We start from the raw sequence: 13,038 nt of genomic DNA, 5'->3' as shown, positions 1-13,038 counted from the left end.
CTGTACTCAGGACTCCATGTTTGCCCCTCATCAGCTGATAACAAAGCTTTGGATGCAGCACTTTCTGCTCTGCTCTTCAAAGTTGCAAAGACAACAGTTGCAAAAAAATGCAGACACCCTCAAACTCAAGTTGTGGCATAAAAATGGACATGAATATATGTGTAACTTTTAAACCTACTCATGTATGTTCTAGGGCCAAATCCTGGGACCTGCTATCCAGAACCCTGCCTCCCCCAACCATTTCCATTGTCTAAGGGTTTCCTCACAACGGAGGAACGGCAGGGTTTGCCCCTTAATGATCTGGGTTCTTAAACTGTTAACGTCTACATTTTTAAAAAAATATTTGTACAAAGTCTTTGCTGTTCACTGTTAGATTTATAAATATCCCATGTGATTGGTACATACAGTCTCTTAAGAATCAGGCTCTAGCACCGCATTCTATAGCCTAAACTGATTAGAGCGAGGAACTGTAACCTCTGAATCTGATGTGTTTTGCATTTAGTGACACGGCAAATCCTGGACGATAGTTTGGTGGGTAACATTCCTTTGTCTCCTTTACTCTTAAGCCTGGTGCGAAGGAGGCCCTACATAACAAAAATGAATCCTGACAGTTCTAGTGTACAGAGCAGGTATCAGAGGCACCAGTTGACATAAGGGATTTATGCGTTAGAGTCAAAGAGCCATATTTGCCTTTCACTTCCAGTAGCATCAAAGGGAATAAACTCCAGTGCAGTCAGTGGATTTCCAGGCGCCAATCAGTTGAATTTTAATGCAGACGTTAAAATATTCTATATGCTCAAGTTGGGAGAAACAAAAAAATACTGAGCCATGAAAGGCTTTGGTTATTTTAATGGCCTAATCCATAGAGAAGATCAACCCATCTAGAAATGGCTACAATAAGAATGGAGATTTGTAGGACACAAATCTAAAATAAGCGAGGAAGAAAAAGAAATGGTGGAGGTTTCAAGTTGGATGAGACGATGGCAAAAAAAGTATCATCAAAGGACCAATGTACAAAACTCTACATTCTACTATATGTAACTGCACAGGCCAAACTATATTAGAGAGATTGATCTTCCCATAATACATTCACAACTTTCATTAATGAGACTGGGGGAAGAGCCCACACAGATTAGTTTCCTACAAAAATGAATATTTGGGGATACACTGTAGGCACTGGAATGGGGCAGGGGCAGCAAGTTATATGGGCCTGTGGTGCCTGTGCTCCAGCAAATTCAGGGATCCACTAATATTCGGGGCCGGGTCTCTTCCTTGGCCCTGCCTGCTGCTCAGCGCGCCTCCCTCAGAGTGTTCCCTGGCCCCACCTGCCGTCCCTGCAGGCCTCCCCCAGAGCATCCCCTGCTTGCGCCCTGGGCAGTGGGTGGCTGCCCTGCTGCTCTGCTCCTTTGCTGGCTGCTGCTGGCTACAAAACAGAGTGGCACTGGCGCCAAGCTGAGGCAGCGACGCAGCTGCTGCTTGCGGAGGGTAGAGGTGCACACGTGATGGCAGTCCCTCCGCCCCCGGGCACCCACCACAAGAGACGAGAGGGCTTCCTGGACCTGAGAGGGGCCTGGCCTCAGGAGGATGTGAAGTGACAGTGTTGGGTGAGTGTGCTGCTGCGGGGAACTGGGGGCCCCTCCCCCAGAACTCACTGCTGCCTGCGGGGAGAGGGCTGAGAGGAGTCCTCCTTTCTGGCCCCAGCCCTGCAGCAGCCTGCCTGCACCCCAAACTCAAATGCCTCATCCCTGGCTTTGCCCCACCTCAGAGCCCGCATCCCCAGCCCAAGTCCCCACCACCCCCGCATCCCAACCCTCTGCCGCAGCCCTGAGCCCCCTCCTGCACTGTGAACTCCTCATTCCCAGCACCACTGCACAGCCCTCACCCCCGCACCACAACCCTCTGCCGCAGCCCTGAGCCCCCTGCTGCACTGTGAACCCCTCATTCCCAGCCCCCCATGCAGCCCTCACCCCCGCACCCCAACCCTCTGCCGAAGCCCTGAGCCCCCTGCTGCACTGTGAACCCCTCATTTCCAGCCCCCCTTGCAGCCCTCACCCCTGCACCCCAACCCTCTGCCGCAGCCCTGAGCCCCCTCCTGCACTGTGAACCCCTCATTCCCAGCCCCCCATGCAGCCCTCACCCCTGCACCCCAACCCTCTGCCGCAGCCATGAGCCCCCTGCTGCACTGTGAACCCCTCATTCCAGCCCCACTGCACAGCCCTCAGCCCCGCACTCCAACCCTCTGCCGAAGCCCTGAGCCCCCTGCTGCACTGTGAACCCCTCATTTCCAGCGCCCCTTGCAGCCCTCACTCCCGCACCCCAACCCTCTGCCGCAGCCCTGAGCCCCCTCCTGCACTGTGAACCCCTCATTCCCAGCCCCCCATGCAGCCCTCACCCCTGCACCCCAACCCTCTGCCGCAGCCCTGAGCCCCCTGCTGCACTGTGAACCCCTCATTCCAGCCCCACTGCACAGCCCTCACCCCCGCACCCCAACCTTCTGCCGCAGCCCTGAGCCCCCTCCTGCACTGTGAACCCCTCATTCCCAGCCCCCCATGCAGCCCTGAGCCCCCTGCCGCAGCCCTGAGCCCCCTTCTGCACCGTGAACTCCTCATTCCCAGCCCCCCCATGCAGCCCTCACCCCCGCACCCCAACCCTCTGCCGAAGCCCTGAGCCCCCTCCTGCACTGTGAACCCCTCATTCCCAGCCCCCCATGCAGCCCTCACCCCTGCACCCCAACCCTCTGCCGCAGCCCTGAGCCCCCTGCTGCACTGTGAACTCCTCATTCCCAGCCCCACTGCACAGCCCTCACCCCTGCACCCCAACCCTCTGCCCCAGCTCTGAGCCGCCCCATACTCCACAACCTTCATCTCCAGTCCCCCCCAGCCTTCACCCCCCCCACACACACATCACACATTGTGCAATATAGGGAAATTGTTAAATTCTTAATGTAAAAATGGCCTGGAAATGGTATTTAAACGGTGTGTGTGTGGGGGGGGCATTCTGGGCACCACCAAAAATTATACAAACCTGCCGCCCCTGGAATGGGGTTCATAAGAGGTTATAATACTTTTATTGATTCAAAACTCTAATGCAATGGAAGTTGAATGGGGCTCAACTCGTAGAAGTGGTGGGAGAACTTCAGCAATGTTCTGTTCAGTAAAGTCCCCCAAACCTGGATGTTTATTAGAAGTTTGTCCCACCCTCTTGGGTCTGCAAAAATTGGCTGCAGTCTTATGAGAATGTGCTTACATATTCACCTGAAACCTCCAGGCCATGTATATTGGAAACTCTGCCTTCCTGATGTGGTTTTTTGTTTTTGTTTTTTGGGGGGAGGCACTTTTGTTCTTCTAAGTTCCTTCAAAAGGAAAAATAATGGTGTGGGGGGGGGGAAGTGAACAGAACATTTCACAGTCTTCCAACAAGTTTGGTTTGGGTTCAGCCTAGAACTGGGCAAAGGTTTTGCACCAAGGGATGGTGGTTTCTTCTATAGTCAAGAGAATAATTTTCCAAAACCAATGTATTTGGAGGAAGTAGCCTCTTTTTCTGCATCATTAATATGCACGAGTAGCTTGCTATTTTCTCAAAAGTATTTGCATTTTCTGAACAAATATTGTTACAAATGTTTTACGCTACTGGAAATTCTAGATGTTTTGCTTAGTTGTGACAGGTCAGAAGAGCCACAAACTTTTGTTTCTGCTTTCTGATCAGATGAATGTTCCAACATTTATATTTGAATTGTTATACCAGACACAACCAGCAGTCCATCCAGACCAGCATCCTGTCATTGACAGTGGCCAGTGCCAGATGCTTCAGAGGAAGATGCCAGAATGTCCATAATGGACAATCCTGGAATAACATTTTAATAGGGAAAGTTTCTTCCTAAGCCCTGTCAGTTAGTGTTCGGCTTATGCTCCGATGCATGAGAGTTTCTTACAGCCTTTATTTTTTTTATCCTGTCTAAATAGTTGAAACTAAACAGTTCTAATCTTTTCATATCTTTATTACGAGTATATTATCATCCTGTCTTTTCATATGTATCTCTCTCCATGCTTCTGATCATTCTTGTCATTCATCTCTGGACTCTTCAATATTTATCTGTATCATTTTTGAGAGGAGATAACCAGAACTGAATATAGCATTCAAAATAAGATTTGAATACTTTTGTCACAAATACTTGCATGTGTGGATTAAAGTTCAATTTCTCTGAATTGGGGAAGATTGGAAACTTGCCATCTGTGGTTATTTGTGTTAGTAGAAAACTTGATTGCAAGTTGTTCACAGTAAGTAAATGAAAAAGGTCAACCACATGGGCCAGGTCAGTTCATTTGAACACTGAATATTTGCCATTGCTTTCTGTGCATTATCATCTCTCTTTTTTTCCAAACTCAGTTTATCCATCTCTAGTATGAAGTTGCTTGACCACTATGGGCCAAATTCTGTGCTCACGGTGCTGTATTTCAGAAGTAACCCAACTGACTTCAGTGGAGATATCTTTGTTTCATCCTAGTGTGAGCACTGAATTTGGCTACCTTCTCTCAGTTCACTGAAAAATACCAATGGTTCCAGGCAAATCTGTACAATTACTTATTATTGATGAGTTTGGTTTCTTGAACGTGCTGCATTTCCTTTACCCGTTCCCCTAGTCTCCAAACAAATGAGCCAAGGTATGATTTAAACATCTCCTTACTTTGAATTGCTTTTAACTCCCAAAAACGTTGAACTCTTTACTTGTGTATAAACCCACAACAAAGCTAAAAGGACTAGTTTTTTATTTAAAAAAATTCTCCTACATCCCTAATAATGGTACAGTTTATGTTTGTTCTAGTTATGCCAATAAATTTATTGCTGTGAATACTAGAAATGATCAACACCACATTTGGCTATTCTTAAAGCATACCCAAGTGACTGAATACAAGAAGTGAAAGGAAGAAAAGAATATGAGTAAATGAATTCAGCAGATGTGAAACAATCATACCTAATTGGGCTGTTTTTCTCATATTAACTAGACAGTAAATGTGATTTAAAACAATTAAAACAAACAGAACTGTTTTCTTCCCCAAATGTGTAGCTTTACAAAACATTTTCATCCTTTTTACCAAGTTTGACTATTGCTACTTGACTTGTGTGGTAATTTCCCTTGAGATACCAGGGAAATATCTTTTTGGTTTTTTAGCATGACAGGGAACTACAGATCTCTTTTAGTACACAGCATCCAAGGTAGGAAAACCAGGATCTGGTAGTCCTTTCACAAATGTAAAACTTGATATTGCATTCACTTCCACCAGATGAGATGTGGGTACACATTGTGCTCTCATTCACATCAGTCTAAACCAGCAGAAGCTCTGTGCTATAATCAGTGGATTCAGACCAGTAAAACTGAGAGGAGGATTTGGACTCTGTCTGACTCTCTCTGACTCTCTCTCTCTCTTTCTCCAATCTGAGAACTAAATTCTACACTCATTTATATGCCCACTCAGCCTCACAGCTGAAGCCAACCTGCAAGAGATCAGAATCTGGCCCTTCGCCTAATCCTTGTGAAGAAAATAAGGACACAGTGGTTACCATTCATTTAAAACATAAAATAAATAAATAAGCACACCCTGTGAGGCAACACTTGGCCGCACACGTGTTAATTGCTTGTTTGCAGTGTTGGTCCCAAGATATGGGATTTCACCAACAGAAGTTGGTACAATCAAAGATATTCCCTCACCCACCCTGTCTCTCAAGTGCTAGTTGTTCATCAGAACCAATACACCATTTTAAGATTCTTAAATTAAAAAGCAGCATCCTTCCTTCCCTCAGCCATGTGGCCTGTGGCAAAGGTACTGTGGGGAGGAAACTGCCATGGACTGAAGCTGGCACAGCAGCTGCAGGAACAGCTTATGCAGGGATACATTCCTGTGGTTTCCACAAATCGGTGTTTTCTGGCCAAAAATCATGTTATTGAAAACCTGCTGACCAGCTCCGATTGCTTTCTGCAGTTTCACTCTGAACATTCTTTCCCTTCTGCAGACTGGATGTTTGCTCCACGCTCTCCCTCTTGATTTCCAGTCTCTTCCTGCCCCTTCCCTTCTTTAATGTGTCTCCCGTGGCTCTTTGCGGCACATGATATTAAAACACTGTGCGATTTAATTATTAACCAATCTAAGTGATTAAACAATCAGGATGCTTTGACTATGTAACTACCCAATTGGTCAGTCCTTGTGCTGGGAGACAAACAGTAAATGAAACAATGAGTTCACAGTGCTGGTTGATTGCTAATTTGGCTCCTGAACCACTGAAGTCTAAGTATCATTGCACTATCTACTAGGCACTACCATAATAAACATGTTATAAATAAATAAATAAATGACATCATACTAGTGACCAAAATTTGCTATCTGGTACTGTTTGGTGGTGTAAGTCAGTGGTTGTCAATCTTTTTCGACTACTGTGTCCCTTTCAGGAGTCTAAAACCTAAGCCCCACTGCTCAGGGCTCAAGCCCAAGCCCTGCTGCCTGAGGATGAAGCATATAAACTCAGCTTCACAGGAGGCCCCCGTGGCATGAGACCCAAGGCAATTGCCACCACATAATGCTGGCCCTGCACTTGTGATCCCCCCCTCACCCCCAACCCATCTTGCGACTCCCCGGGGGTCACAATCCTCAGGTTGATAAACACTGATCTAGATGAGTTGATGTACCCCCTGGAAGATCTCTGCGTACTCACAGGGGTACACATATCCCTGGCTGAGAACCACTGGTCTAAGTGAATAGAGTTTGGTAGTGTCAGGACAGTTCCCAGTGGACAGGATTCACTAAAAAGTGTCGTCACAACTGGAACCCTACCATAGTCTGAGCAGAGAGGCAAAGGCCTGAAATGAGCTTTGGAGATTCTCCCATCCTCTTAACCAAGATATGACCCTTCCAGGTCAGAGTTGAGTAATGCAGTGTGTGGAAGACTGCTACTCCTCACACTCTGCCTGTAATAACTATAATAATCAGGACACCATTAAGACAATTTGCACAATCACGAAATTCACATATAAACGTTAGTAGTAGAAGAAGAAACCTGTAATTGGGGGTCTTTAGGAACAGATTAAACAAAAAGGAATGTACTGTGTGTGTAGCCTTTTCTTTTTTTAAAGTCTGGCTCTTGTACCCAGTAGTACAACACTGATTTTGTTGGCTGAGCAAAGCGAAGTCTTACAGATCTGAGTTGACCATCTTCATCACCAGCAGGACTGCAGCAGATCAAGATGTTGGTCTAGGAGTGTAATTTAGCTGTTCAAGGACAGTTTTAGATATTCCGGTGGGAATTCTGCACCAATGCTCAATGCAGAATTTGCACAGAATTAATGTTCTGCACAGAATTTCATCCTTCCCAGAAGGATTGGTGCTGCAGAGCTGCTGGCTGCCTCTAGGAGCTGCTGGACCCAGCAGACCCCATCTCTCCAGCCCCCAAATGCAGCAGGTGGGAGGGAAGGTGGAGGGTGCCGGGCAGCTGCGGATTCCAGCATGTCCTGAAGGAAGGAGAAAGTATGCAGGAAACTCCATATAAGCCCACGACCCAGCATTAGGCTGTTTCTCTCTCTGGATCCCTGGGGGGTAGGGGTGTGGGTGTCTGCAGTGGGGGGGAGGTACCCCATGGCTGGGCTCTGGTAGGAAGGGGGCGTGGTGTCTGGGATGTGGGTACTCCACAGCTGGGCTTTGGGGGAAAAGGGGTGTGGATGTCGGAGACCGGAGGGGCATAGTTTTCGCTCAATATGTGCCCTGCTGGCACATGTGACACATCCAGACTGAAGCAACCAACAAAAGCATAACAGAGAAATAGGAACTGGGTCATCGTAGGGATTTCTTTAACTTTCTACTCCTGGGAAAATCTTTTTTGTTGTTTGTATTGCTACAGACATACTTGCTGACTGGTATTTTGAAATAAATTACTAAAATAATTGAAACTGGTGTGATTATATGGTATTATTTTGAGAAACAAAATATACAGAATTTTGCAGAATTTTAAAATACTGTGCACAGAATTTCTAATTTTTTGGTGCAGAATTCCCTCAGGAGTATTTAGAGAGTGAGGTGGCTACACTCTGAGTGAGGAACAGAATGAGGAGTTTGTACAGGGGAGATATGGCTACAGTGGGAATAAAGAACTATGCAGACTGGATCAGAACACACTTAGCTCCAGAAGCACAGACCTCTACTCTGTGAATTAAAGGATCAGCACAAAATAAATATTGCAGTATGTGGCCACGATTAAGAGTTCTGCATCTGTCATGCATTCATCCCAATGTGTTCTGTGGATAAGATTTAAAACAAAACCCAAAATGCATACAGAACCTGGTATCTTGAGAAATATTTAAACGCTGAAGAAGTTAAGGAAGAGGCAGTGGGTGCAGAGGGAAAGATGGTGATTTGTGCACTCACCCTAAGTCAAAACTGACCTCTGAGAAGGTATCTAAATAGTTTTAACCCTGTTGAAAGGACCCGCCACCTTACTAAAAAAAAACCAAAACCACAACAACCTTCAACACCAGCTGTTTCTACAGCTACCACCCTATCTCCCTCCAAACTCATCTAGTGGGCAGTTTACAACGTTGCCTTGAGTTCCTCTCCTCCAAGTCCAGCCTGGATCTCCTCCAGCGGGCTTCTGCCCACTCTGCTCCAACACACCTGCTTTCACCCATCATTAATGACCTGTTGCCACTATCTTAGAGCTTCTACTTCTTCGTCATCCTACGAGCTCTTTTTGGCTTTCAACATGGCTAATGACACCCACGTGCTTGACATGCTCTACTTCTCTCCCCTGGCTTTCTCTCACAGGGTCAGAGCCTGAGGTGGTATTGTGTGGCTATTACTTACAGCAAAATATCCATCATTGGTTGGGTTGGAGAACAGAACTCAATGTGGGGCAAGTCTGTAAATGTTTGTATTTTTTCCCTAATCACAATTTTACTATAGAAAATAATACACCCTGATTTGCTACACTTGTAGCTCTCTTTTCCCTGAAATAGGCCTCAAGCTAGGTGTAATATTTACTTACCTATGCAAGTACGTCCATCAGCATGGAGTCTGTATCCCATATCGCATATGCAATAAAAGGAGTCCAGAGTGTTAATGCAGCTCTGCTGGCACCCTCCATTCACTACTGCACATTCATCAATATCTAGAGAAGGAAAACAGATGGCGGAGATTACAATGTCATTTCAATGTCAGCCTCGGAGAAGAGACACATTATTTCTCCTGGACAGTAGATAGCATGTATGTGGTGCAGCTCTTACATTGATGCTGCTGCTGATCTTTACTTCTTTGATAATTGGACAGATCTGTGACATGCATGCTTCCTTGGGGGCAGGAAAAATATATAGGGAAAGAATTACAATAACCTAACACATATGAGCTTGCAGTCACCACGGGATAAACATCTGGCATTTGAAGATGCTGTATGAAGAATTCCTTTTGTGTCAAGCCCTTAACTCTACTAGTTGAGGTTCTCATGTGCAATGGGGCAGCGTACTGAAGAAGGGGGAAAAGACATAAGAACACAGATAATGTTTTAATTTGTTAATGAACTATTTCTTTCACTAATTTTATCTCTTTGGGGCTGCACTTGCTCCTACTGAAGTGAATGGGAGACTTAGAATTCACTTCAGTGGAAGCAGGAGTAGTATCTTGCACCACACAACTTCTGTGACCCCTCTCTCCTTGAACTCTAGCTGATGTTCTTGCTGGTTATCTTAATTTTTTCCTTTCTCAAATGGCCTAAGAATCACGGAATAGCTGTTACTCACTCATCTCCAGCTCTGAGAACAAAGCAAGCAACTTTCTATGTCTCACTTCAGAAAAGCACTGTGTGCTATACTGCAAATTTCTTTCAGATAAAGAGGGAAAATGCCACTGAATCAGCTTGAGAACATTTCTTAAATCTTTTGCCTGACAGTAAGGGTAAGTTGGGAGGACAAGCTTGAGTACATTTGCAGCCATAACAGGTTTTAAGTAGATCCACAAAACTGAACATTTTACAAGGTTCTGAAGGGTTTTGGATAAGCAGCTTCCATATCTTTTCAGCAACACTAGCACAGTTTAAATGCCAACATATTGGAGTTCTGATGCCACTGAATCAAAAATCACCACAGAGGTACTGAGGGGGCCTTACCCAAAATTTATGGAGACTCCTGTTGGTGTCAACAGGCTTTGGATCAGGTGCTATGAGTGCCCAAAAATGCTTAGCTACCCAACCACACATAAATGGAATGAGGGTGAGGAGCCTGGGTTTCAAGGCAATACAGGCCTTGCCTACACTGGCAGTGGTGTCTAGGGTATGTGTAACTACATGCCACAGTGAAAATAAGGCTGCATCCACACTGTGGTGTGTAGTTACACATGGCAGTGAAAGGCTCTGGCAGGGAGAGGCATCTGGAAAAGCTGCCAGAACTTTTCATTGTGGTGAGAAAAGGCTCTGGCAGTGCCATAGCAGTGCTTCACCACCTACACTGCTATGTATATCTGTGCTGGGAGGGCGTGCAGCATGTATTCTACCTCCTGCCATAAGCGTAGGCATAGCTTAAGAGGCAGCCCATAAAGAGGAGAAAGTCTGAAATTGTTACGGGGGGAAAATGTATTTTGAATGAGAAACACTGAGTAGAGAGAATCAGGAAAATGAGGCCGGAGAAGGAGATTTTTTTTCATTATATGTTTGATGAAAAGTGTCTGGTTTTTATATTCACATTGTTATATTTCTGCTTTGTATTTAATTTTTTATAGTTTATGTTTTTAATACTTTTATGTTTATTTCATTAAAAAAATCCAATAAAAATTACATGAAAAAGGACAAGTTTTAAAGATGACTCAGAAAGACAAGATTTCCTAAGCTTCTCCTGGCCATAAGGAAATGCTTTTATAACTTTTAATGTTAATACTTCACATGTGAAATTCATTCATCTAAAATAAAGCCCTGGTGTTGACTAGTGTTTAAATTCAGACCGTTTGCCTACATACATCACTTACCAGCCCGTCTCTCAAATATGCTGTTTTATTAGGCTACATACTGTATATTTCCTTCTGGCTGGAGACATCTGGAATCTTTTTCTTATTAAGAGAAGTTGTTTGAAATGTAAACAGTAAACAGAGCATGCTATTCATCTTCATGTATATTATGCAATGTCACATTAAGAATTCATTCATGAACTTTTTTCTCATTGATAATAATACATCAGGAAAGTCACACAATCCAATTCTTTAAAAATGCTGAGAAACTGTGTAAAAATAATTGTCAAGATAATTAAAAGCTACTGTTACAAGAATCCTTTTATCTGCCCAATAAATGATGTTTTTCACCTTCAATCATATGTCCAGTTACCACTAAAAAGTAACAAGAAAAAATAAAAACCCAGAAACTAGCTGCCAAAATGCTTTTACCAACTATGGTAAAGAATTCTAAAAACAAAAACAAAAAACAAACAAAAAATGAACAAGAAGGTTAAAGAAAAAACTAGGAAGCAGCAGAACTATTTGACATAATTTTGAGCTTCATATTATTATGTGTTTTCCTCAAGAATCTTCATTACTGTGAACTCTCAAGTATACAATAAAAGACAAATTATCTAACATGCAAAATATGGCTGTAAAATGGGATGCCTGCGCTTCTAAATAAATGGAAAGGACACACAAAGGTCAAAATAGTATTAAGAAAAGGAATGACTGAAGTTAGAGGCCTAAATAAGTAACTTGATTTTCAAGAGCTGTGCACCCAAGAGCTCCAACAGACTTCTACGAGCCTTTAAACTTTGTTCCTACTTTTCTCAATAGGTCAACATTTTACTTGAAGGCATAACTCATCAGCCTCACTCTGATGCACGGGTTCCTCATTAACTTCTCTGATGCTTCAATATTTCTAGCGCTACAAGTCCAACTTCTGTGGGAGCTGCTGGGTGCTTAGCACTTTTGAAAATCAGGCTATTTATTTAACTGCTTAAGTAAGGGCTTAGACTCCTAACTTTAGGCCCCATTTTTTAAAATCTTGGCCAAAATCCTTGGCAGGCCATGAATAAGTTAATAAAGATCCCGTTTTTGCTTATTTCAAAGAACACTTCTTTGCCGTCAATGGGTTTTGGAGAGTAATACATTAACAGACAAATGATTAAGTTTCTTTGCAGCAAGGGGGGAAAAGGTGCAAGATCAATGAGTTTGGGACACAATAATTCCATGGTTGTCTTCTTGGGATGCTATGTGAATGAAAAAGTTGACAGTGGCAATCCTTTTAGTTTAAGGCTTTCTCTGCAGGATCAATATTTTATTAAATAAATGTTGAGAGATTCCTTCATGGACACAGATACCAAGAAACCCACAGGACACAGCTGCCTCTCATTAATTCCTGCTCTCAGGAACAGGAAACTGCTTTGCCCCCAATTACAGAAAAAAGTGCTATCATTATTTAGTCTATTAAGCATTCTGAGGACCAGATGCTAACCCTAGGACTTGGTCTACACTTGAGTATTAACAGTATAACTATTTCAGATAGGGATGTGATTCTTTTTACCAACTAGTTATACTGGTATAATGCCTGGTGCGGACTGAGGCTTTGTTTATACTAGCGCTTTTGTCAGCAAAAATTTCATCGCTCAGGGGTGTGAAAAAAAACACCCTGACCCCCTTATAAAATACCTTAGCTAGAACAAAAAGGTCTCATTGCCTTCTCCATCACATGTTTCCTAAACCTCAATTCCCGACCCTCATGTGTTCTGGGGGGAAAGGAGTGGCAGATGTTTCATTTGGCGGAGATGAGAGCCTCACCCAGGCACTAGAGGCAGTGTTGATGTTCAGCACTCACAGAAAAAGAGCAAGAGCAAGAAACAGATTTTTGAACCCTGGAACTCTGGGCATAATCCCAGCCTTCACAGTGGGGAGAATTCCCTGGGGGTGGTAGTGAAATAATTTACAATATATTTACAGAAATGACACAGTAGAAAGGAGCCGAGGACATCAAAGATTCCTACTCAGACCATGCGGTGGTAAGAAGGAACTGGAGAGGCATTGGCCCATACCACTCTTTAGGCCT

At 44.1% G+C, this 13,038-nt stretch overlaps 1 protein-coding gene across 1 annotated transcript in view; it reads right to left on the bottom strand.

The window, feature by feature from the left end:
• Positions 1 to 13,038, bottom strand: part of LOC123377276 (multiple epidermal growth factor-like domains protein 6) — a 269,454-nt gene that overhangs the window by 74,804 nt on the left and 181,612 nt on the right. The window contains exon 6 of the mRNA XM_045029959.1: positions 9,025 to 9,147. Coding sequence (XP_044885894.1) covers positions 9,025 to 9,147 — 123 coding nt within the window. The remainder of the gene's footprint in view (positions 1 to 9,024; positions 9,148 to 13,038) is intronic.

This window comes from Mauremys mutica, chromosome 9, assembly GCF_020497125.1.
Source record: "Mauremys mutica isolate MM-2020 ecotype Southern chromosome 9, ASM2049712v1, whole genome shotgun sequence".
In the NCBI taxonomy this organism is placed as follows: domain Eukaryota; kingdom Metazoa; phylum Chordata; order Testudines; family Geoemydidae; genus Mauremys; species Mauremys mutica.
This window is presented reverse-complemented; position numbering and strand designations above follow the sequence as displayed.